This window comes from Somniosus microcephalus, chromosome 10, assembly GCF_052327205.1.
Source record: "Somniosus microcephalus isolate GS21.2 chromosome 10, FLI_Smic_1.0, whole genome shotgun sequence".
NCBI lineage: Eukaryota > Metazoa > Chordata > Chondrichthyes > Squaliformes > Somniosidae > Somniosus > Somniosus microcephalus.
In genome coordinates this window covers 165,777,221-165,803,331 of record NC_140996.1, presented here as the reverse complement: position 1 = coordinate 165,803,331, position 26,111 = coordinate 165,777,221, and the positions used below count along the sequence as shown (strand labels likewise).

The 26,111-nt window shown below is 47.1% G+C and overlaps 1 protein-coding gene across 2 annotated transcripts in view; it reads right to left on the bottom strand.

Moving 5' to 3' along the window:
- The window catches only part of LOC147111823 (cullin-5), a 98,572-nt gene that overhangs the window by 56,508 nt on the left and 15,953 nt on the right, over nucleotides 1-26,111 (bottom strand). For both annotated transcript variants that reach the window (XM_085999092.1, XM_085999093.1), the window contains exons 2-7: nucleotides 24,475-24,584; nucleotides 22,649-22,748; nucleotides 20,998-21,174; nucleotides 5,136-5,277; nucleotides 4,061-4,206; nucleotides 3,556-3,636 (exon numbers count right to left, since the gene is read on the bottom strand). In XM_085999092.1, the coding sequence (XP_085855218.1) occupies nucleotides 3,556-3,636; nucleotides 4,061-4,206; nucleotides 5,136-5,277; nucleotides 20,998-21,174; nucleotides 22,649-22,748; nucleotides 24,475-24,584 (756 nt within the window). The remainder of the gene's footprint in view (nucleotides 1-3,555; nucleotides 3,637-4,060; nucleotides 4,207-5,135; nucleotides 5,278-20,997; nucleotides 21,175-22,648; nucleotides 22,749-24,474; nucleotides 24,585-26,111) is intronic.

Genomic DNA, 26,111 nt, shown 5'->3' with positions numbered 1-26,111 from the left:
AAAATGCCACCTACATTAATTTCTACAAATGTTAAGTTTAGAAAGGATTCTCTTGTCAAATGATACCTTGAATGATTCCCATGCGATTTTAAACCTTCAATCTATTAATTTAGCGATTAAATAAAAGTATCCATATTAGTTATCTTGTCTTAACTAAATATCCATTGTGGCCAGGCAGTGTATTTTTATGGAACTAAATGCCTGCTTTTGCAAATTAAAAAGCAAATAGGTTTGCAACATCTCGTAAGCAGACAATATTCAGATTTCTTAATTTTTTGGGGGCCTAATGGTTTGGATTACAGAGGCCTCCAATTGAACTTCTGAAGATGATTTAATGGTCTTTACTCTCACATTCAAGTTCAGGTTTGTCTATGGTGCACAGGGGTGGAGGGAGAAAGAGGAATGCAGTGGCTCCAGCAAGGTCCTGATGGATAGCTAAACCAGTTGAGTCATATATGCTCAAATCTGAGCCCCTTGAGAGTAGAAATGGGGGCATACCAGGGGAAAGTACCAAGATGGGAAAGAGTAAAGGTTCTTGAGGATAATGGCCCAGTAATTCCTGTCACAACGCGCGAGTAAGGACGGTGTACTCACGCGTGTGCCAGGAGGAATTGTCGGTTTTCAGCATGCACAGCGCATGCGCTGAAAACCGGCATTTCCTGTCCTCTGACCCAAGGGGTTAAGAGGCTGAACGCATGCGCGGTATCGGGCAGTGCGTGCGACTTGGATTTCCTGTATTTTTACAGATTTGCGCTTGTGTAAAGGCCTCCGGTTTTTACGCATTGAAAAACCACACGCAAGTACTTAGTTTTACAGGTAAGTGGTCTTTTAGTACAATTTAGAATTTTTTTTTCCCCCCCCACAGGTTTATTATTTTTAAAGAATCTACAGTAAGGTAAGTTTAGTTTTAGACCCTATTTTTTTAAAATTTATTTTTTTCAAAAATTTGATTAATTGTTTACAATAGTTTTTTTAAAGTTATTCATAGTTAATTTAATTATTGGGATGCTTTTTAAAATTTTATTTAAAGTTTAAGTAGTGTTTTGGGGTGCCGTACTTTTCATGAGTTTGACAGTCTTTACTATCAAACTTATGAATGAAGTTTCCCCTCCCCTGATTGGCTGAACAGTGCTCACCTGATCCCAGCCGGCACATCGCACTAACTACGCCGCTGGGTCAGGTTAGCACAGCGCGCCGGGATCAGAACCTGGCCACTGACAGGAAATCCACTGCGGGCCAGATTTCAGATGTCGGCGCGCAGGGTGAGCGCACATCGGGGGCTTGCACGCGCGGCAAGCCCCCGACAGGAATTACTAGGCCATTGTGAATAGAAGGCCAGAGGCTAGACAGCTGCGAGTTTGAAATTGCAGTTGTAAGTTGTAAGTTTTCCCAAGGCATTTGTCGAAGGAAGTGGGATTGGAAAGCTTGGGTGGTGAGGGATACAAGGAAGTGGTCAGAGATGACCTTGTCTGTGGTCAAGACTTAGGGAGTAGAGAAGCAAGATCGAATGGGGTGGCCATGAATATGGGTAGGACAGTTTATATGGAGGGAGATATTAAGGAATAGGAAGGAAGAACCACATCAAGCCCAAACCACCCACTACTCAGGATCATCCTGGGAGAGCATAAGATAACCCTCAGCTTCTTTTCTCCACTGACTCCTTAAACCCCTCTCCACTGCCCCTCCACCCCCAAGTCCAACAATAGCTGCAAGGGGCTCACAGACTTTTTTGACACCAAGATTGAGACCATCCATTCAGCTGCTTCCTCCTCCTTTTCCTTTACTCATCAAGTCAAACCTTCCCCCTCTCCCAGGCATGATTGGCATCTTTCTTTAGTTTCTCTTCTATCTCCCCTCATCCTGTCTCTGAGCTCATCTTACACTAGGCCCACCTCCAGCTCCTTTGACCCTATTCCCACTAAACTGCTGACCATCCAACTTCCCCTCCTGGTCCCAATGCTAGCTGACATTGTAAATGGTTCCCTCTTCTTTGGTACTCTTTCCCTGCACCGCACCACCCCACCCCCACCCCACCTTTTGAAAACTGCCATCACCCCCCCTGCAAAAAATTTGCACTTCTCCCCTGCAAACTACTGCCACATCTCCAACCTCCCTTTCCTCTCCAAAGTCCTTGAACGTGTGGTCACCTCCTAAATCGATGCCCATCTTTCCTGCAACTCCATGCACTGTAATGTACAAGTTACTATTTTTTAAAACTTTTTAGCAAGTGTGTCTTAAATAAAGTTTCTGAAACCACATACATGCTGGTTTACTTTGTTCAATGGTGATTTGGGATTTTAAATGTCAAGTTCATGTTTGAGAAGCGCTACTCGTTTTATCAATCTCATATCGCAGACAAGCCGCGTTTGCATGAACGTGCCCGATATAATCAGTGGGGACTGTACTAATCACAAGCGCTTCTGAATGATGCAATTCTCACTAACGCTATACATTCTTATCAACTAAACATCCATAAACCCGAGTGCCACAACACATTATGCCAATACATCGGTTGACATCAGCGAGTCCCACATGGCACATTCCCAATTTTGGCCATATTGTTACAAGAACATAATAAATAGGAACAGAAGTAGGCCATACAGCCTCTCGAGCCTGTTCCATCATTCAATAAGGTCATGGCTGAACTTCTACCTCAACTCCACTTTCCCGCCCTATCCCGAATCCCTTAGTTCCCAAAAATCTATCAATCTCAGTCTTGAATATACTCATTGACTGAGCATCCACAGCCCTCTGGGGTAGAGAATTCCAAAGATTCACAACCCTCTGAGTGAAGAAATTTCTCATCTCCGTCCTAAGTGGCCAGCCCCTTATCCTGAGACTATGACCCCTAGTTCTAGACTCCCCAGTCAGGGGAAACAGCCTCTCGGCATTTACCCTGTCAAGCCCTCTAAGAATTTTATACGTTTCAATGAGATCACCTCTCATTCTTCTAAACTCCAGAGAATATAGGCCTATTCTACTCATAGGACAGCCCGCTCATCCCAAGAATCAATCAAGGTGAACCTTTGTTGCACCCTTCCAAGGCAAGAATATCCTTTCCTTAGGTAAGGAGACCAAAACTGTACACAGTACTCCAGGTATGGTCTCACCAAAGCCATATATAATTGCAGCAAGACCGTACTCTTATACTCGAACCCCCTTGTAATAAAGACTAACATACCATTTGCCAATGGTATGGTAAGGAAGTACAAAGCATAAGCCAGTTATATCTCCACAGGATGAGGAAAGTGTCACATGACCACCACAAAATAAAGGTGTGTGGCCCAAGTAACATTTACCCCATCCTGTGGAGAAATAACTGGCTCAGGCTTTGTACTTCCTTACATGCTCCTCCTCTGTAGTGACCACCAAGAAATAAAGCAGAGTGGTCCATTGCTGAAAGCACTGGCAGAAACCTGGGAGTAATTTATCAGGGGGACAGTGTACATCAGAGTGAGCTCAAGAAAATGCAAGGGAAGAGGAAGAGGCAGAACAATGGGGGAGAAGAAACCAAAAAAATACATAATTTGTAAACTCTTCAAAAGAAATACTTACAGCCTGAACAGAGTTGCATTCTCGTCTGGTTTCTAAATATCGAAGTGCCCTCTTCTCTTCCTCCTTTAATTTAGCATCTGCCTGTAAAAGAGTTTTACTTAAGTTTAATAAAGCTCAATTTTATTGTATTCTCCCTCGCCACCTGGAGATGTTGATTCCATGCCAGGGTGCAGTTTCTGTGATCCTTGAATATCTCACCCGAGTGGTAATGAATTGTGCGTGACCCTCCATATACAATGAATGCAGGCCTGCTACGACCATTGAAAAATTAATATCCAAATATTCACAGCAGACATTATTGGATAATGGTCAGGAGAAGGAAATCCTGTATGACTGTCCCTTCCTTTACTTGAGGGTATACATGGTGGTCAAATGTAGTGCTAGCTCTGCCACCCCAGATGAGATCAATCACATTATATTAAAACTGAATTGTTATGTTTTTTTCTCAAACTATGTCATTAATTGAAAGGTAATGGTATTTCATACATTACTGTGTTTAACTTACGTATTTCATGTAATTTTGTACACCATTCTGTTGCAAATAAGATGGGGCCTGTGTCCTGTAGAACCTCTCAGTTGAATCTAAATAAGCCTTTTCAAAATTATCACGATAAATTTGAAGCTTGTCTTCTGGATTAGAACACAGGTTGACTGCAATTAAAGACAAAAACCTGCTTTAGGAAAATTTTGCACAGTAGTTTTTGCAGCATCTATGATGAAAGAAAGACTGGCATTTATATAGCACCTTTCACAACCACCAGACATCCCAAAGCGCTTTACAGCCAATAAAGTACTTTTTGAAGCGTAGTCACTGTTGTAATGTAGGAAACTCGGCAGCCAATTTGCACACAGCAAGCTCCCACAAACAGCAATGTGATAATCTGTTTTAGTGTTGTTGACTGAGGGATAAATATTGGCTAGGACACTGGGGATAACTCCCCTGCTCTTCTTCGAAGTAATGTCATAGGATCTTTAACATCCACCTGAGAGAGCAAATGGAGCCTCAGTTGAACTGAGACTTGCAAAGGAATGCAGGTCTCTGAATTTGTGGCTGCAGTCAAGATTTCTTCAACTGATTATTACAACCTCAGCATCTGACCCTAGTTATAGCTAAAGTCCAGTAGCTTAAGTGTTTTGGAGAGAGAGGGTAACCCTGTTATTCAGTCTGCTCATCCTACTTTAAATCAGGGAAAACAGAGCTCTATGTGCATGCACTTAATTGCACGCATGGAGCTTTTCTCGAGAGCTCCAACTGCCAATTTTCTAATATACAGAAGTGTTAAGTTCTATGGCATAGTTTTCAAACATTTTCTTCAAACAAATTTAAGGGAAGATAACTCCAATAATTAAAATACCACATAACCATGAAATATATCTTTAAATAGAAATGGCATGTGTTTTTCTAAAAGAACATGTAAAAAATCACTCAGCTACTGACATACAAAACTCTTAACTTAAGAGCCAGCCAACATTCAATCCCTTCCATAGAACAGCTTGCTATCAGTTAGTTTCAGACAACTTTTAGTTTCAAAGAATAATTGTTTTTCAGGAGAGCTACTTCACTTACAATAAAGTCTTACCATAAGATTCTCTGACTCCAATGACCAGCTGTGAGTCAAAAGCTTCTCCTAGTCTTTCAGCATGAACTAATTTCATTGCGCTATCTTGAAGACGATTCTTAATATTAGAGAAGATTGACTCATTCCAGGTGTCAAGCATAAGCTGAAAGAATTAAAACACAGTCTGCAGTGAAGAAAAAAACTTTTTTTCAGTTCACATACTATACAAACTAGGTATATTGTAATATGATGCTATAATTGCTCATCATATTCTCCTAAACCTACACATGCAGCTATATTAAACAGTATTATACATTAAAAATGCTGATTGGTGTGCTACATTTAAATACATTGAAAACTCCTGTGTTTGGCTTTGTTAATGGTAAAACCCATTTTATCAAGGTGTCATCATTTAACTGCAGTGCCCGTTACACCTGTAGGTGGCACTGTGGCTGGAATTTTAACATTGTGAAGACCAGAAATGTAACATTAGCTAAAGGTAACCTTAATTGGTTCAGTATTCTGGCTCAGAGTGAGCATGCACTTCCACCACAGAGATACCAGAAGGTCACACATGGATGTGTACTTTCTAATAACAGTGCCTCAGTTATGAGGACCAGAGCCAAGTATGTTGCGATAAATTAGTGCAAAAATTAAAACTTGAATGTCTATCTCATTCAAAATTACCTCCTTGCCATTCCCTGAATGTCTAGTGAATCCCACCCACCTAGCAATTATACACGTCATCCACCCATCAGGAATCTCAGCTAGAGATGCAGCAATATTTTAATATACTTGGATTTTGAAAAGGCCTTTGATAATGTACCACATAGTAGACTCATGACTAAGGTCAGAGCATGTGGAGTCAGGGGACAAGTAGCAGAATGGATAGCAAACTGGCTACAGAGAGTAGGGGCTAGAGGTAGTTACTCAGACTGGCAGAATGTGGGAAGTGGTATTCCACAGGGATCGGTGCTGGGACCACTGCTCTTCACTATTTACATAAACTCTTTGGACTTGGGAATCAGAGTACAGTTTCAAAATTGGTGGATGACTCCAAACTGGGGGGGATAGTTAATACTGAGGAAGACTGCAACAAAATACAAGACATTAATAAACTTGCAGAATCTGTGTGTAAATGGCGAATTAATTTCAATACAGACAAGTAGAAGGTGGTGCATTTTGGTAGAAGGAATAAGGAGGCCACATACTCCTTGGAAAATAAAAGTCTAAATGGGGTAGAGAATCAAAGGGATCATGGGGTACACTTTCATAAATCATTGGGTACACTTTCATAAATCATTGAAAGTAGCAACGCAAATTAACAGGGCCATGAAAAATACCAACAAAGCACTGGAGTTCATTTCTAGAGGAATAGAATTGAAAAGCAGGGAAGTTATGTTAAATTTGTGCAGGACCTTGGTTAGACCACAGTTGGAGTATGGTGTACAGTTCTGGTCTTAAAGGAGTTTGCAAAATTCCCCCACCTCGCCTGCTTTCCGAATCAAACAAAGTTGGCCACTTTTTAAACGTACAAAATGGAGTTCTGGGACACGTGACCAGAAAGCTGCTGGAAGCGAGTCATTTTTCTCCCCAGCAACAAGACTGGAGACAGGGCCTGGAATTCCACAGTCCCTATGTGGATTCCAGGCCAGACATGGAATTGAATATGTAATAGCAAGTCGCCAGTAGGCCGGTAAGAACAATGAACCTGGTTGCACTGCAATCAGGGTTAAGCTAGTCAAAACCATCATCGGGCCCATCTTAACAGATCCAATCATATCAGAAACCGTTTTAGAGGACTAGGCACCAGAGACACCATTGTGTGACTGAAACCAAAAACAACGAGGGCCGGTGATAAGGCCGTTAGTGGGAAATCGGCCGTTTTGCGGCCATTTACAGTTAACGAAGTAACCTGGGACACCTCTCGATCTGGGGGAGGCAAGGCAGATCGAGAGAGTATAACTTTTTAGTAAGCAGACGGAAAGAGCAATTGGAGACACTTCAACTTGGAACACACTTCGGGAGAGACAGCTTCTACACTTGACTTCGCTTTCATCCTGGGACTTCGCTGCAAAAGGAAACTTCGAGGACTCTACTGGGAGCAGTCTCCAAGACGGGGAAGGCTATGTGCAGCAGGCCCATGCTTTGGTAAGCAGGCGAAGCTCCCGGTGCGTACTGCCTCCCGATTTAAACCTGACTGTTCCCCCCACCCCCCGTGCCCACCACCTCAGGCAGGGATTCAGAGTGGAACCAGGAAGACACGGGACGGAGTGCACCATCCCGGTACGGACCGGAGCCCAGAGCGGGCCTCGCTAAACGGCGCAGCCCGACCCAGGAGGGAAGCCTTTTCGCCCAGCCAAGGAGGCAGATCCACTACCTGACTGACGGGAGTGTGTGTGGCCAGTGCACACTGAACTTTACCAGGCCAGACCAACTAAAGCTGCAGTCCCAGGACAACCTAAAGGCCTTTGTTCCAATGCGTTGGGTGAGCATGAGAGTCTGACCCCCCCTTTAGTTCGACCTAGGTTAGGGATAAGGCTAAGGGGAGTGTTAATGTGTGATACCCCTCGATGTGTCGTACTCCTTCCCGCACTCACGTGCCCTCTGTTTTGAATATGTAGTATTCCTTTTTTTTTCTCTTTTTAAAGTGTATAGAGCTGTAGCCTTGGTTTAGTATCGTTGAACCAATTAATTTCTCTGCTTGCTTGTTTTGTTTTATTTTTCTCTCAATAAAACCGTTATTATTTTAACCTTTCACCTGCTTGTCTGTCTCGAGCTTGTTATTCTGCGCATCAGCTGCCTGGTAGGATCCCAGTGTCAGAACTAAGTGGGAGCGTGGGGACGCCTCGAAAACGTCCACTGGGTCAGGCCCGGGCCAAACCGACCACCCAACCAACAACCCCTACAAAATGGCGACCGCGGCAGGACACTGGGCGCAGGCATCTGGTGTTGTAGATGGCGAGTCGAATGAGACAAGCTTGATGGACGAGAGAATCTCGGACTGTGTGTTCAGGAAGGTGAATCTCACTAAGAAGTGGATCACCGCTCTGCTGAAGGCTGGCCGTCCGGTGGACGCCGCAGCTCAGTGGACGCAGGGGAGGGAACACAAGAGATCTCTTGAAAAGGCTGTGTGGCTGTGCTGCTACAAAAAGCAGGTACAGCTCCTGGATGGGCTCGTCGCAGCCCAGGCAGCCAGGTTAAAGGAGCTGGAACTGGAAGTCCAGGAGAAGGCTCAGGCAGGAGAGAAGTTAGTTGTGGCGCTGCAGGCTCTCGCACAGGAGAGGGTGCAGCTCTTAGGGGATTATAATTCCCAGTTGGAATACCTGCGGTGTCAAGTCACCGAGGCCAAGGGGAATGAGTTTAGGCTGCGGGACAAAAGTGCCCGCTTGGTAAAGGACGTAAAAGAACAGGAGGAGAAAGTCAGGGAAGTGAAGGCAGCCTATAAGCTGGCCAGTGAACAGGGGTTCGGGGAAGCTGACCACAGCCCCTGTCAGGAGAAGATAGAGAGTCTTAGCCGAGCCCTCCGGAAGGCCAAGGGCATGGTATGCCTGATGAATCCGAAGGTGGGTCAGGCGGATTTTCTGGGGAACGAGGGTAGGACCATTTCACCATCCCAAGTGGTACCTAGGGAAGCAATAGAGGAAAGAGAGGAAACCGCACGTCCACCACCCACTACTCAGAGTTTCGGGGAAGTGTGGCACCAAGGGGAGGTGAAGGCGGAGGTGGCCCAAGCCCCGGCTAGGACGGGAGCGGGGCCCATGTGCCCGGCCCGGCAGCTGAGGTTAGGTCCGCCCGCCGAAGGGGAAAGGGAAGGGCCTCTCCAGAACCACTTTGTGGTCCCTTTTAATACCCAACAGCTTAGGAGTATGGTGAGCCATATTCCAAAGCTCTCCCAGAAGGGAGATCCCTCGGTTCATTTTAGGGAGGTAGAGCAGGCAGCCAGCGTCAACGACTGTGATGACGCTGAGCAGGCCAAAATGCTGCTATTTTCCCTAGAAAGCAGCCTCCTCCAGTCCCTCTCTGACAGGGATAAGAGGTCAGAGTGGGTACGAGGAGCTCAAGGACGCAGTCTTAGAGGCATTGGGCATGGATGAGGGTAGTCCATTCTCCTGTGTGGAGAAAACGGTCCAATTGGTGGAAGAGACTCCGCAAGCTTTCGCGGACCGGGTGTGGCCGGTGTACCGGAGAGCTTGCCCAGGGACACCCAACCGGGCGTTCCTGAACGGAGATCTCCTGACCCATTGGCTCCGCTGCTTGGTGGCGAACAGCCTGCCGCAAGTTAGAGCAAAAGCGGAAGTTTGGTTCGACCCCAAGGACCCCGGGGCCACAGAAGCCGGGGTGATCCGGCAGCTCACCCTAGCCTACAAGAACGGTCGGGCAGCCGAAGTGCTCCCAGCGAAAGGGAATCTGCATGAGGCAAAACCTGGGCCGGGTAGGAAGGAGTGGCGCCAGGGAGGGACTACCCCAACACACCCCAAACTTAATTGTTACGGGTGTGGTAAAGATGGCCACTGGCGGAAGGAGTGTAGAAACCCTTGGAAAGAGACCAGGGGGAAGGTGCCCACTGCCCCAGCCCAACCGGCGGGGGCAGGACCCAGCCAGGTCGAGATAATACTGGACGCTGTACGGTCCGTATTGTCTGGCCAGGGGAAGGTAGCAATGGCCACCGGCGCTCTTACTCCGGCAGCCCCAGCCAATTCCCAACCCTGACTAGCAAGAACGCAACCGGTCCACCTGTGCTCTGTCCGCTATGACGAGTGGGGGAAGACCCCTCGTGGAGATGGAGGTGGAGAGGCTGAAGGGGACCTATCTGCTGGATACGGGAGCATCAAGCACCGTAATCTATGCAGATAACCCCGCCGCCTCGCCCCTCTCCAGCGGCGTCCCCTACAGTCTATCGGGATTTACAGGGAAGGAACAGGCTGGGTCGGTGTCCATCCCGCTTTCCATCAAGTTGGGACCACTCCACACCACATGGAAGTGCATCCTGATGAGGTGGGAGGTGGAGGGTGAAAGGGAAGTCCTGGGGGCCAACTTCATTGTAGCTCACGGGATTCTGGTGGATCTAAGGAACCACTGCTTGTGGGGAGCAGGTGGAATAAAGGTTGGTGAGGTAGTAGTGATCCCGGGAAAGGAACTCTCTGCACCATGAAGCCAAAGGGAGGTTACGACCTCGGGCTTATGGTCAGTGGTGTCCCCGAGGAGTTTCGGGCATTCGTGAAGGTGCACCTGGCCACGTTTGCCACTCACCAGCACGACTGCGGTAGGGTCACGGGGTTTGAGGTCACAGTAGACGGGGATCCCATGGCCAGACCACAGTAACAGTATAATTTCCCAAGGGAAGCTGAGCCAGACATGGAAGCAGCCATGTCCTCCCTAGTGCAGCAGGGTGTTCTGAGACCTATAGCAACCCACGTGAACTCTCCATTGTGGCCGGTGAGGAAACCGGACAGTGCCTGGAGAGCCACAGTGGACTATTGGGTCCTCAATAGTAACATTCCTGCCTGCGCCCCCACCGTGGCAGCAGTCGCTGACCTAATTGGGAGTATCCCAGCATCCGCGACCACGTTCACGGTACTGGATATTTCAAACGGGTTTTGGTCCATCCCTGTACGGAGGGAGGACCAGTACAAGTTTGCCTTTACGTTTAGGGGGCAACAGTACACTTGGAACTGCTTGCCACAGGGCTTTCACAACAGCCCCAGCATCTTCCATCAGTGCATGGCAGGTAGCATCAAGAAGTTTAGCCAGCCCAGACAACTAGTCCAATATGTGGACGACCTACTCCTCTTCACCGATTCAAAGGAGGAGCATGGCCCACTATTGGCCGAGTTGCTGGAGCTGTTAGGGCAGAAGGGGTTTAAAGTTAACCCCAAGAAAGCGCAGATCGGCCGGCAGGAGGTAAAATTCCTGGGCCTGACCGTGCGCGCTAGAGAAAGGGCCATAGATAAGGCCAGGAGGGAGGCGGTGCAAGAGCTACCGATCCCAAAAACAGTATCGGGTGTGAGGTTGTTTCTAGGACTGACCGGTTACTGTCGAGATTTTATTGAGGACTATGCAGCCTCGGCAGCTCCTCTGCTCCGACTCCTGCACAAGGGAGTGGAGTGGCGTTGGGATGAGGAGTGCCAGGCAGCGTTTGTCGGGCTCAAAGAGAATCTGCAGACCGCACCAGCCCTGGGAGCCATAGATGAGGGAAAGGAGTTTTTTCCTGGAGGTAGCAGCCAGCGGGGACAGCCTGAGCTCAGTGCTGCTTCAAGAGCGGCACGGCCGGCTGCGGCCCATGGTATACTCCTCCAGGGTGCTCACTGATGTTGAGGAGCTACTCCAATTGCGAGAGGCATCTGTTAGCCACGCATTGGGCTGTGAAGAGGTCCCTAATCTTCACAGGCACCTCTCCCATCACCCTCCTCACGCATCACACGCCGACTCAGATGCTACTGGATGGGAGAATTAAGGATGGGACAGTGAGCAGTGCCCACATTGCTCGCTGGACCTTGCTCCTCTCCCAGATGGATCTGAGGGTGAAGGGTCTCTGCGAGCCAAAGCTCGCGGCCAATTTGGTCTACCCGGGAACAGCCCATCGGTGTTCCATAGAAGGGGTTTGGGAGGTGAACATAGGTTTACGGGCCGGGATACATCCCACAGGCCGCGAAATCTATGTTGATGGTTCCAGCACAGTGTCCGCTGGCAAACGTCGCACGGGATGTGGGATTTATGACCCTACGGCAAGCATTGCCCTAGCAATTAAACTCCCCAGCACCATGAGTGCCCAGCAGGCTGAACTGTCCGCAGTGGTGTATGTCGTTACACACCCCGAAATCTTCCCTACCCCCTACACGATTTGCTCGGACAGCATGTTCACGTGCAACTCGTGTACAGAATATTTGGCCATCTGGTCCTGCCGCGGATACACCTCCGCTGACGGGAGACCCCTCACAGTGAAGCCCTTGCTGGAAAAGATTCTGGCAGCCGTGGGGGAGGAAGGGGACGTGTTCATCCATAAGGTGAAAGCTCATTCCTCCACAGAACCCCGCGGTCAGGGTAACCAGCAGGCTGACCTGCTTGCCAAGGAGGGTGCCCGCACCGGCACTTTCTGGGATCCATTCGGGTCCAGACCTGTGGCAGCGGTCAGAGGTAGGGACGGGACACAAAGGAGGGTAGGGGTAGCATTAGCCCCGGACCTTAAGTCCGTCCAGGCTCAGGACCCGGTCCTGAAGGCTGTCCTCAGCGCAGTCAGAGGGCAGGAGGGTAGAGGGGCCATATGGGACAGCGACCCTCTCCGTTAAAGAGGACATGCTGTTCAGGGGGGAGCAGTGGATTGTGCCGCAACAGCACCGGAGGGAGTTCCTGCAACTGGCCCATGAGGGACCGGGAGCGGGACACCCCGGGCACGAGGCCACCTGGCAGCGGGTGGAACAGGCGGGATGGTGGCCGGGACTCAGGGAGGACGTCCGCGAGTTCTGTGCAGACTGTGCTGCAAACAACCCTGACCCCCGGAAAAGGAAGGTGCCCATCGGACACATCAGGCGGGTAGAGGGACCATGGCAGTCGATCCAGGTCGACTACATCGGGCCCCTGCCCACCGCCCAGGGAGGCTTTAAGTACTGCCTAGTCCTGGTGGATGTGTTCACCAAGTGGGTGGAAGCCTTCCCCTGTAGAAATGCCACGGCTCTGGGAACTGCAAAGATCCTAGTCAGAGAGGTGTTCTCGCGGTGGGGACTACCATAGTATGTGGAGTCCAACCAGGGGAGTCACTTCACCGGAGAGGTGATGCAGACGGCCCTTATGCTGTTGGGCATTGAGGGAAAGTGGCATGTAGCTCACAATCCACAGTCATCCGGGATTGTGGAGCGCATGAACCGGACCCTCAAGGAATGGCTGAGAAAGGAGACGGTGGACTCGCCCCGCAAATGGGCCGAGATCCTGCCGTTAGTGTTGATGGGGATCCGGGCCAGCCAGTCAAAAAGCACAGGGTACTCCCCGTACGAGCTGATGACAGGCAGGGTCATGCGGACCCCCACCCATGTGTTAGCGCCGCTGCTTACGGAGGGGCAACTCCGGGAGGTGAATCGGGACAAGTCCGCCCGAACCCTCCAAGCACCTGAAGCAGGTCCATGGGCAGGCAGCGGGGAACATGGGGAGGCAGCATCAGAGTAACCGATTGCTGCTGGAACCGAAAGAGCACCAAGAATGGGAAGTGGGAGACCAGGTCATGGTCAGGAATTATGCCAGAGTCGGAAGTTTGGAGCCTTTGTACATGGGGCCCTTTAGTGTGGTAGACAAAGCCAGCCCCATGGTGTACGCTGTGAAAATGCCCCGACGTACAAAGTGGTTTCATATCAACCAGTGCAAGCTGTTTAAGCCAAGCAGGGCTGGACAGCTGGCTGGTCAGGGGTTGGGGAATAGAAATCCCCAGCCCGATTTGGGAACCAGGTCACAGACCGCAGCAGGTCTGGTGACGTGTCTGAAGGGAGGAGCCACCGGCGAGTGGGGCGTTCCTCCACTTCTGTGGGATGTGGCTGAGGGGGAGGAACCCAAGAGCGGCGTCTCCAGCCTCAGCTCGGGTATAGGGGGGGGGAGGAGCCCGAGGGCAGCGCCTCCGCTCTCAGTTCGGATGAGGAGGGGGGGGGGGGAAAGAGACCGAGGAGAGTAGCCCCGCCCCTAGCTCAGGTGTAGGGAAGGAGGGACCAGAGGTCAGGAACCCCGCCCCGGACCCCGTCGTGGGAACAGGGGGCGGAGACCTGCGGGTCGCAGCAGTAGGCTGCAGCGGGACGTTTGTCCCAACGGTAGGAGGGGGGGATGGATGCAAGGGAGCGGCGGCCCGAGTCAGGGGACCACCGGCCAGGAAAGCTCCAACCGCCCTCAGGAGGTCTTCCCGCACACCCCAGCCCAAGAAGACGTGGTCACCCGTCTTCCATTTGCCCAGAGCCGTCCCGAGGATTAGGAAAGCTGAGGACAGGGGTCCCCAGCAGCCGGCCACAGACCGCAAAGGGGCCATAGGTAGGGACACCGCGGGCCCGCCGGAAGCAATGGCAAGCCGGGGCCCTACCAGGGACTGACTTAGCCGTCCGAAGACGGGCAGCGGATGTATATAGTATATTATAAGTTAAGTTAGGTTTATAAGTTTAGTGGTTAAGTAAGTCTTGTTGCTCACAGTGTATGTGTTTGGGTTCGAGGTCGAGGGACCCAACCACCGCTTAACCCAGGCCAGAGCATCTCCGGAGAGACCTGGCTGCATGTTCCTTTTTGTTTTACAGAGAGGCGTTCGCGCATGGCAGCTGGCCATCCTGCTCGCCCTAATCGAGGGGAGCAGAGGACTCCGGGGAGACGTAGAAGACTCCCACGTTTTTGGGTGCTCCGGACCGAGAGCTCCGGTAGTCACTGCAAGGAGCTGAGAGAGAGACTCCGAGGGACCCACCACCTACACCCACCATGGGCGCTGGCCCGGATGGGTCGGGTCCAATTCCACCCAGTATTCTGACCAGCCCGATTTCACCTACGGCGAGGCATCCCTAGTGTGTCCCAAGGTGGAAATAGTGGCTGCGCGTGTGGGAGTCATCGTTGGCAAGAAGGTCTGCCTGACCTGCACCAGAAGGATCCCGGCCGCGCGATGGTGGTGGATCCGCAAGTTAAAGAATGACTTAAAAGACGCTTCATCCACGTGGGTGCGAATGGACAATGACACCCAGCAAACTGTCACTGCTACGGCAGAAAGGACAAGTGTCTGTTGGGACAAATGGTGGGAATCCGAGCAAGGGATTTATGTGTGTATGTGGGGTTCGAAGGAGGCCTGCCCCGCAGGAATCTCAGTTGTCTTCTCTGCCGCCTGGCAGGACCAGGGGAAGGGGATAAGGTGGGGCTCTCACATACGTTCATGCGTGGTTTTTCAAGGGGCAGCCCCAGTTAAATCCACGGAACTGGTGGCGCGCACCCGCAAGCCGTTACCCACCAATCCACCTAATAGGACACCCTGGGAAGGGTGCCCTACCACCACTAAGGGACCTGGGAATGGACTGGTACTAGTGCCTACTGATCAGGTGCTGTACCAGGGGGTACACTACGCGGTGGCCTCGGTGATCTTAAATCTCACCGAGGTACGTCTACCCGAGTGGTGCCCCAAGGAAACAGAACAGTTATACCAGGCCCTCTTAAAGGACATGTTCGGGAGGTTTTATGAATTTGATTTTTCTAGTGGGGATAGGACTGAACTCTACACTACACCACGCGAGTTTTTGGGCGACATGGGGAGACAGAGAAGGGGTATTTTGGGTGATACTTTCACCGCGTTTAATACTGGGACTTCTGTCATCAACTCTTTAGACGACATTGAGTTACAGACCCAGATAAATGAGCTGAAAACACAGCTAAAGGGGATTCTCACGGATGAGAACAAAGTAGCGAGCTCGGAGTTGCACGAGGACCAGGCTATGACGGTCCATTTGAAGGAAATCATAGCAGAGTTGGAGAAGCATGCAAAAACAGTAAATGCTCTCATACGGGAGGACAGGAATGCGTCTGACCAAGCAGCGCAGAGCGCGGTGTGCGTACTGTACGGGGCATGGTTACTGGGCGAGGGCCACAGTAATCTGGAGGACCTGAAACAGGGTTTGGTCCCCTCCTGGATCAGTAACAAACACCAAGCCGCCCTCCACCTGTATGAGAACGCATTGAGCCCGTGCCAACTCCGGCTAGCCTCCGAGGCTTATCCAGTTCCCGTGGACAGTGGTCGGTCTAACCACACAGTCATGGGGGTGGTTGTTAGGATGCCGGTCATGGGTAGGACAGCCCAACCCGCACCGGTGTACAGGGTGGAGAATATTGGAGTGATCCAAGGGGGTGCGCACATTTGTTTCACCGCGGTCCCGCCTTACGTCATCAAGTGGGAGCACGAAATGACAGGCACAGACCTTTCAGCGTGCCGGAGCCGGGGAGCACACATAATCCTGTGTCCCCAGCACTTGAATGCCTTTTTAAGACCGCAGTGTGGGTTCAGAGCTGCTGGCGCGAAGCCTATAAATTGCACCATGGAGGCGATGGCACAAGGCCACGTCCCCGTCCCCCCCCCAGGTGGCATATATAGGTGGGACCTACTGTGTCACCACCGGCGCGTCCCACTACCGGCACAGACAGCACAGCTGGTGTGCGGCGAGTGATAGCAGTTTCTGTTTCAAACCCGAGGCAGAAGTTCAAGTGGCCCAGGAACGAATTGTCCCCATCCCGGAGCCCTCCACCATTCACCTCACTGTTAAAGAGAATGTAACCAACTTGTTACAGTATGTAGCACACTTCGGCTACGAGATTCCCCCTCTCCAAGCTACTGAAGGCCATAGTGGTTTCCCAAAAACACTTTTACACCCTAGAGCAAAAGACGATAGATATAGGGTCCAAGATTTTGGATATAGTGGTTCCACCGTGGTGGGACATTTTTGAGAGTATAGAGGTCCCCTCGTGGATCCGTCTGGCCTCCCACATCCTGGTGGTGTGTCAGATAGGGATCATACTGTACCTAGTCTGCGTGCAGTGTAGAGGGAGGGGTCGGTTGACACAGTTTCGCAACCAAAGAACTTGGCAGGAACACTACGTGGGAATCAACGGGGATTCGTCTGCGTAAACCCTCCCAAGGGACTCTCCGTACTATGAGAATTCTTGCGGCGCGGTTGTTAATAAAGATTGTGAATTATTGAATGTACCGAACTGAGCAGGGACGTCGGAGCCCCTCCATGTTTGGATGTAAGTAATGTAATGTACTTGGTTGATTTTTCCTTTTCTAGCTGCTTGTGTACACCACGGTCTCGTGTTATGGGAAGTGCGGTGTATCGCGGGTATCTGTAGAGGGGAGAGATTAATCTAAGGGGAAGGTCGACTAAGGAGGGCCAGAATTATGATACGTAATGGAATTTTCAAGAAAAATTATTATGCATCACAGGGGGGTGTAGGGAGTTTGCAAAATTCCCCCACCTCGCCTGCTTTCCGAATCAAACAAAGTTGGCCACTTTTTAAACGTACAAAATGGAGTTCTGGGACACGTGACCAGAAAGCTGCTGGAAGCGAGTCATTTTTCTCCCCAGCAACAAGACTGGAGACAGGGCCTGGAATTCCACAGTCCCTATGTGGATTCCAGGCCAGACATGGAATTGAATATGTAATAGCAAGTCGCCAGTAGGCCGGTAAGAACAATGAACCTGGTTGCACTGCAATCAGGGTTAAGCTAGTCAAAACCATCATCGGGCCCATCCTAACAGATCCAATCATATCAGAAACCGTTTTAGAGGACTAGGCACCAGAGACACCATTGTGTGACTAAAACCAAAAACAATGAGGGCCGGTGATAAGGCCGTTAGTGGGAAATCGGCCGTTTTGCAGCCATTTACAGTTAACGAAGTAACCTGGGACACCTCTCGATCTGGGGGAGGCAAGGCAGATCGAGAGAGTATAACTGTTTTTAGTAAGCAGACAGAAAGAGCAATTGGAGACACTTTGACTTGGAACACACTTCGGGAGAGACAGCTTCTACACTTGACTTCGATTTCATCCTGGGACTTCGCTGCAAAAGGAAACTTCGAGGACTCTACTGGGAGCAGTCTCCAAGACGGGGAAGGCTATGCGCAGCAGGCCTATGCTTTGGTAAGCAGGCGAAGCTCCCGGTCCGTACTGCCTCCTGATTTAAACCTGACTGTTGCCCCCCCCCCCCGCCCCCCAACCACCTCAGGCAGGGATTCAGAGTGGAACCAGGAAGACACGGGACGGAGTGCACCATCCCGGTACGGACCGGAGCCCAGAGCGGGCCTCACTAAACGGCGCAGCCCAACCCAGGAGGGAAGCCTTTTCGCCCAGCCAAGGAGGAAGATCCACTACCTGACTGATGGGTGTGTGTGTGGCCAGTGCACACTGAACTTTACCAGGCCAGACCAACTAAAGCTGCAGTCCCAGGACAACCTAAAGGCCTTTGTTCCAATGCGTTGGGTGAGCATGAGAGTCTGACCCCCCCCTTTAGTTCGACCTAGGTTAGGGATAAGGCTAAGGGGAGTGTTAATGTGTGATACCCCTCGATGTGTCGTACTCCTTCCCGCACTCACGTGCCCTCTGTTTTGTATAGTATTCCTTTTTTTTTCTCTTTTTAAAGTGTATAGAGCTGTAGCCTTGGTTTAGTATCGTTGAACCAATTAATTTCTCCGCTTGCTTGTTTTGTTTTATTTTTCTCTCAATAAAACCGTTATTATTTTAACCTTTCACCTGCTTGTCTGTCTCGAGCTTGTTATTCTGCACATCAGCTGCCTGGTAGGATCCCAGTGTCAGAACTAAGTGGGAGTGTGGGGACGCCTCGAAAACATCCACTGGGTCAGGCCCGGGCCAAACCGACCACCCAACCAACTACAGTCTCTATGTTACAAAAAGGATATAGAGGCACTGGAAAGGTGCAAACAATTACCAGGATAGTAATAGAACTGAGAGGTTATACCCATCAGTAAAGATTGAACAGGCTGGGGCTCTTTTCTCTAGAAAATAAAAGGCTGAAGGGTGACCTGATAGAGGGCTTAAGGATTATGAAAGGGTTTCATAGGGTAGATGTAGAGAAGACTTTTCCACTTGTGAGGGAGTCCAAAATTAGGGGCCATAAATACAAGATAGTCACTAATAAATCCAATAAAGAATTCAGGAGAAACTTCTTTACTCAGAGAGTGGTTAGAATGTAGAATTTGCTACCACATGGAGTAGTTGAGGCAAATAGCATAGATGCCTTTAAGAGGAAGCTAGATAAGTACATGAGAAAGGAATAGGATATGCAGATAGGGTTAAATGAAGTAGGGTGGGAGGAGGCTCGTGTGGAGCATAAACACCAGCACAGACCAGTTAGGCTGAATGGTCTGTTCTGTGATGTAAATTCTATGTAAATCGATGAAATATTCCAATTGATGCAATGGCATCTATGTTTTCCCCTGCTTGACTAGTCCCCTAACGATGATCACTGATCCTTGACCCTAACTTTAAATTGAGGACTGAATTACATCTGCACACCTTGAGGTCCAATTATCCACCACCCTCCAACCCCCTTTCACCAGAGGACTAAGCTTGGTCTTCACTCCGTGTGCAACCCCATAGGAGGCCAACCAATATAAAATAAAATTATATATAAACAAGGACAGAATGTATAACTTTCATATGGAGAGTGAATTATATCTGTATGTGCTGGGTATTTATCCCCTCATCCTCTAACCCCATTTCAGCTGATGTTTACAATGGTTTTGACTCCCTGTATGCAACTTGGAGAGGCTGACTGGTAATGCATTAAAAATTCTTACCTCTGAACACTTACTGCCTAGAAAACCTTACTTCTTGCAGTTGTGTTATGTGAATCTCTGTAACCCCCTACAACCCTCCGTGATCTCTGTGCCCCTCCAATTCTAGCCTCGAGCATCCCCGATTTCCATCGCCCCATCATTGGCGGCCGTGCCTTCAGTTGCCTAGGCCTGGAGTTCTGCAATTCCTTCCCTAGACCTCTCCATAAAACCTACCTCTTTGACCAAGCTTTTGGTCACCTGTCCTAATATCGCATGAGGCGCAGTGTAAAATTTTGTTTGATAATGCTGCTCCTGTGAAGTGACTTGGGACGTTTCACTACATTAAAGGCGCTATATAAATGCAAGTTGCTGATTAAGGGATAAATATTGGCCAGAACACGAAGAGAATTCCTCTGCTCTTCTTCGAAATAGTGCCACAGGATGTTTTACGTCTACCCGGGAAGGCACAGTCTCATCTGAAAGGCAGCACCTCCAACAGTGCAGAATTCCCTCAGTACTGCAGCCTACATTATGTGCTCAAGTCTCTCGAGTGGGACTTGAAACCACAGCCTTCTGACTCAGGTGAGAGTATTACCACTGAGCCAAGGCTGACACCTAAATAAAGTCAAAGATAGATTAAATTATACTCATATACAAATCTTTAGATTTAATGAAATTAGTTTCCAAATCTAGGATTCTGTCTTCAATTACCTTAATGTACATTTAATAAAATGTTATTTCTGGCTACCTGACCAATTTAAGAACTAATTAAAATGACACCAGAATGCATATACCCAGTAAGGCATGAATAGAAATGACAAAGGTTCACATGTTGGCTTGTATTCTTTAGGTGCACAATTGGCTGCATCACACATGTACACAAACGCAAAAACATCAAGCCTCGTACACATTTGCACTGCATTTCAGTAAATCCTGTATAAAGTTTCTACATTTATTCAAATATTTATCAAATGCACATTAAGATAGGCATACAAATAAACTTGGGTTTAAAACAACAGTATTCATGGCAGTTGAAGGCAAAATCCATCAAATAAACTGAAGCCAGTAAGTATAAAAGCTAGCAGATTTCCCATGGCATTGCTCAAGGGTAATGTGGAGTCTTAAGCACAGTTGTGATGGTTATCTGCTAACCTGGCCTGTTCCTTAAGGCCACTGCACAAATACTTTGAGAATCCAGGTATTTGCAGCTGCTTGTAAATATTCTGAAGTAATTTAATGGTGTGTAAATTGCCTACCAGGTCAAAACCCACAACAAAACGTTGACTTTACTTCTTTAAGATTGTTTTGCAAATGTAACCCAGTGTGACTTCTATAGTGTAACAGATGTGCACCAGACCCAGAAACATTTTATATATAATACATACTACCTGATCTTCTGTGGCATTACTCATGGCAAGTCAGATGATATGTTGCTGATAAGGACAGCAGAACTGTATCCTAAAAAGCATAATGCACCAATTCTGCTGCTAGAGGAGCTGTATTCCTTTAAAGCCACGTTTAATCGTGAAGAAAGAGGGAATGTTAGGAAACACTGTTACCTTGCAGTAACCCAAGTAATTATTGAATGCACAGCTGCTTACCTTTCTGACAATACTGTCCTCTACATTGGATTTCTTATTACTGCCCTGTTTGCCCATTAAAGTAATCTCTAATTGGCAGAAAGGTTTGGGCAAGATGTCACACTGTGTGAAGAATTTCCGCCATTCTGCAATATAGGCTTTCAGTAAAGCAGTGTCATCTTGGTGACTCAACACTCTCTGCAAAAAAACAACAAAAAATATAATTTACATCAGGTCAGGCAAAAATACTCGGTGCAAAAAATGGTAACTCTAGGCAGTACTCTACCACAGACTTTGCAGGGAGGGACGGTATGTTACATCTAGACAGCATCGAAGCATAACAAGTACACTTTAGCCATATAATCCTTTCTGAATTTTTCTGAACAGTTATTACAAATAACAACTAACTGAAGCACTTGGTACTTACACCATTGTCTTTCGAGACAGATGGTTGCCATACATAGTAAGGAAGACAGTAGAAGATAGTGATGGTTGGGGAAATGCAGGGAACATGGGTGGGAAGAGAGACAGGGAAGTGGTCAGAGATAGCCTTGTTCATGATCACGGTCTCAGAAGTGGAAAGGCCATGAGAGACAGGGAGGCTGCAAGAGATAGGGGTCGAGGGGGTGACCACGGGTGGGAGAGTTTATATGAAGGGTGGGAGGATAAAATACCGAGGATTCAGAGAGGATACTGAGTCGAATTTTGTTTTTTTCAGTATTGTACTGTATTATTTGCTTTCTATGTAATTTAATCTGTAAATAAATCTGACAAAGTAATTTTAACCTGTATATATTGGTCTGACCGCATGGTACTTTCTGCCACTCGGAAGGATATGGTGAGCATCCCTTGCGATCTTGTGTGAAAAACATGCTGCAATTAGGGATTAGTTGTTAAATCTGAGCATGCTAACCCCTGTGTCATATACAAGGTGCAGATTTTGGTTCTTCAGTGATTTGGGCTGTTTGTGAAAAGCAGCTAAGCCGTGAATATAAAAGTTTAAATTGTAATGACAATCTGCGATTACACAGGTGGGCTCAGAATGGCACCAAGTTAGTTATTATGAAGTGATCTATGAAAGTTATTTCTTGTTAAATTGTTGATAGGGTTTAATTTTGATATACATGTGTTCATATGAAATGACCATGTTTTGTGAAATGTTATACCAGCCAAAAATAGTGCTGTACAAATAGAAATAAATGTAAATTAATGTAATTGGGAAAGTAGTTTTCTCAACCTAAAATAGATTTGTGCTGATGAAACGGTTAATATCTAGTCTGTCATGTTTGTAGAAAACATAGATACAGAAAATAAAGTTCATATCAAAAAATATCATCCAGTTATTGAAAACAGATGAAAACTTTCTTCTGAAATAATTGTTGATGTGTAGTTGGGTACTAATTTTATCACATGAAATTTTATTTGGTAAAATTATGCATTGTGGTACAAAGGTAAATAAAAATTAAATAAAGAATTCTGAATAATACAATAGGAACTTCATAATTGTGAAGTGGCATACAAATAGAGTTAAGTATTTCTCCAGGCTTCAACGAGGTATTATAGAAAAATAGTATAAAATAGTGAAGAGTCTCCGATTAAGTGTTTCAGTATAGTTCACAAAACATTCAATACACAAATACTTGTTTTTTTTTTTTTTTAAATGCTGACTTACAGCTTGAGCTTGTTTGATAAAATCTAGAATGTCTTCTTTGAGAGCCTGATGAATTTTTGCTGGGCCCTTATCATCCCATAGACAGACAGCATGAACATCTCTGAGAAAACAACAGTATTTACAATGTATAATTTTGCACAAACACGAGATACATTAACTTCAACAAAAGTAAAGCACAGCATACCTTGAAATAATTCATTTAACGTGCATGAGGCTTTTTATGTTTAATTCATTTTTAGATTTGAAAATGATACGACTATTCTAAATAGGAAAATAAAAACTGCTGTGGACCAAAACCAATTTTTCTACAGTCTGAATTACAAATAATCTGAATCTTGATAAATTCAGCCAGATTTATGGGATTTAAGTTTTCTTTCCCCAACTGAAAGCTGCAAGAGTCCTATGTGAAATGAGTTTCGGCAGTTTCAGTCCAGTTCCTACTGGGTGAAGAGCCACAATGCAAAACTAGCCACAATTTAGCACTAATTAGCATTCTAACTCAACCTATAAAGGATGGCATGCATGTGAAATGGGGAAAAATATCTGCTACAGTGGTGCTCTTCTGGGGTCAAAGTTCATTTAAAAAACTGCCGAGTTGGGGAGCTTTAGTCTGCCTCTGGCCAAACAACATCCGATGCCGAGTTCTTCATTTATATTGGGCAAAATAAGTGACAACAGGTTTCATTCCTTAGAATGGAAATCCTTCACAATGGGTGAATTTCTTACATTCCATCAAAATGAACAGAAGCACTCTCATATTTTGTGTTGAGGATTAAACCTTATTTTCTCCATTACCCTGTGCACTTAAAAATGTGACTTCCAAGTTGGAAGAAACTTTAGTGCATGGGCTGATTGAGTATAAATAATTCCAGGCTGTTCCAAATAGAGTAGCATATTAAATTCATTTGCTCAATTCATGCAAGACTATAAGCAGTTAGGTTACAGTGCGTTGCAAGGCTGAGGGGTTCAGAGGATGTCGTACCACAAGAACAAGTCATTGAGGTTTGTCAAAGTCTGAAGTGTCAGACTGTACTCAGACCCGCAACTCAAACCTCAATTATTTCTAGAATGTCAGGTTCCTTTTGTACTTGCATTGTAAGGTCTGTCAGAATACGGATATTTTGTCTTCATTCATTTTAAATAGAAGACCATCTATCAAAACAACAGGGCCGATTTTCCTCTTCTTTTCTGCCTGATTTTAGGCAGAGCTGGAGTAGGCAGGAGGTGAAAAATCAGAAATGGGGTTCACATCAGTTTCCCACCATCACTTTCAGGATTCCAGTCAGAAGTAATGGCGGGCATCCCAAACATCTGCCCAAATACATACTGATGGTGATGTCACAAGGCTTATTTCCCATTATTTGCACCATAGCAATGTTGGGTGCTAGGAACACCATAGCAATGTTGGGTGCTAGGAACACCATGCATTGCTGGTGCACACATTGCTATCGTATGGAAACAGAGGAATTAAAGTCTAAAAGTTCCAGAGTATAAACAATCACAGGGCAATCAATTACACTTCCTGTGCCCCGCAAAATTTAAATTTGTAGTCTAAACTGTAGGCTGTTCACCTGCCCCAGAGGCAGCTGGCCTTGTTACGCAGCAGCTAGCATCCAGCAATTTCACTCCGATCCCCCACCAAACCCCGAAACAATCTGTCCACTCAAAATATTTAAATGATCCGTACCCTGGGAAAATGGCTGGGGTCATGGACGGGCCATTGAGGCAGCCCTACTGAACTTCCACTGACTGTCCACACAGGACAAAAATCTGTCCCAACATTTTTATAGCATCAATTAGATTTTTCAAGTAATTCAGATACTTACGAAAATAAGTCGAACCATTGCTGCTTTGTCACAGATTCCTGCCGTAACAGCTTTAAAACAATGGGACGCATAAGGTCCCATTTGTCCTCAAACTGGAGGGAGCCTTTATTCTGAAAGAAATTAAGAGTAGGAGGAATGGCATTAATTAATTATGGCATTAATATCAGTGTACCGATTTGTATCAATAACTGCCTTGTATCAATGCTTACGCACTGATTTTAATATTTTAGTGAACACACAATGCCAGAGGTAGTAAAAACACATTTGAATACAAATACACATTACAATCCAACTGATTTTATCTTTATTTATCTAAAGCCATCCTCTTCAGCTCTTGCCACAAACTCCATACATAGGAACAGGAGTAGGTCTTTCAGCCTCCGCAGCCTGTTCCATACACTGACCAACTCCATTTCCCTCCTTGGACACTTCCTCAGGCTGAACCAGACTATTCACAACTTTGGTGTCCTGTTGCACCGAGCTGAGCTTCCAACCCTATATCCTCTCCATCACCAAGACCATCTACAAAAGCAAAATACTGCAAATGCTGGAAATCTGAAATAAATGTCCGTAAGTATCTGTATTACTTGAAAAATCTAATTGATACAATAAAAATGTTGAGACAGATTTTTGTCCTGTGTGGACAGTCAGTGGAAGTTCAGTGGGGCTGCACTTCTGGCTGCCTCAATGATCTGTCCATGACCCCAGCCAATTTCCTGGGGAAAGGTCATAGATCTGAAACGTTAACTCTGTTTCCCGCTCCACAGATGCTGCCTGACCTGCTGAGTGTTTCCAGCATTTTCGGTTTTTATTACGAAGACCATCTACTTCGACCTCCGGAACATTACAAAGCATCTTGGAATGTTTTTCTACATTAAAGACATTCCATAAATATTACTGTTTGGGTGGGGGGGATTTAAACTAAAATGGCAGGGGGTTGGGAACCTGAGCAGGGAAACAGGGAAAAAAGCAAAAGATAGGAAGGAGAAAAACAAAAGTGGCAGTCAGAGAAATCAACGGTTTAAATCAAACGTGGCCACAGTAAATAATAATTCTAATAGGTCTAAGAGCGTTAAAAAAACAAGCCTGAAGGCTTTGTGTCTTAATGCGAGGAGCATTTGTAATAAGGTGGATGAATTGGCTGCGCAAATAGAGGTAAACGAATATGATTTGGTTGGGATTACGGAAACGTGGCTCAAGGATGGCCAAGACTGGGAACTCAACATCCAGGGGTATTCGATATTCAGGAAAGATAGGCAAAAAGGAAAGGGAGGTGGGGTAGCATTACTGGTTAAAGAAGGGATTAACACAATTGTAATGAAGGATATTAGCTCTGATGATGTGGAATCTGTATGGGTAGAATTGAGAAATACTAAGGGGAAAAAAACATTAGCGGGAGTGGTATATAGACCTCCCAACAGTAAGGTGGAGGTTGGGGATGGCATTAAAAGGGAAATTAAAGAAGCGTGCAATAAGGGCACAGCAGTCATCATGGTGACTTTAATCTACATATAGATTGGGCTAACCAAATTACTAACAAAACTGTGGAGGAGGAATTCCTGGAGTGTTTACGGGATGGTTTCCTGGACCAATATGTCGAGGAACCAACCAGAGATCAGGCCATCTTAGACTGGGTA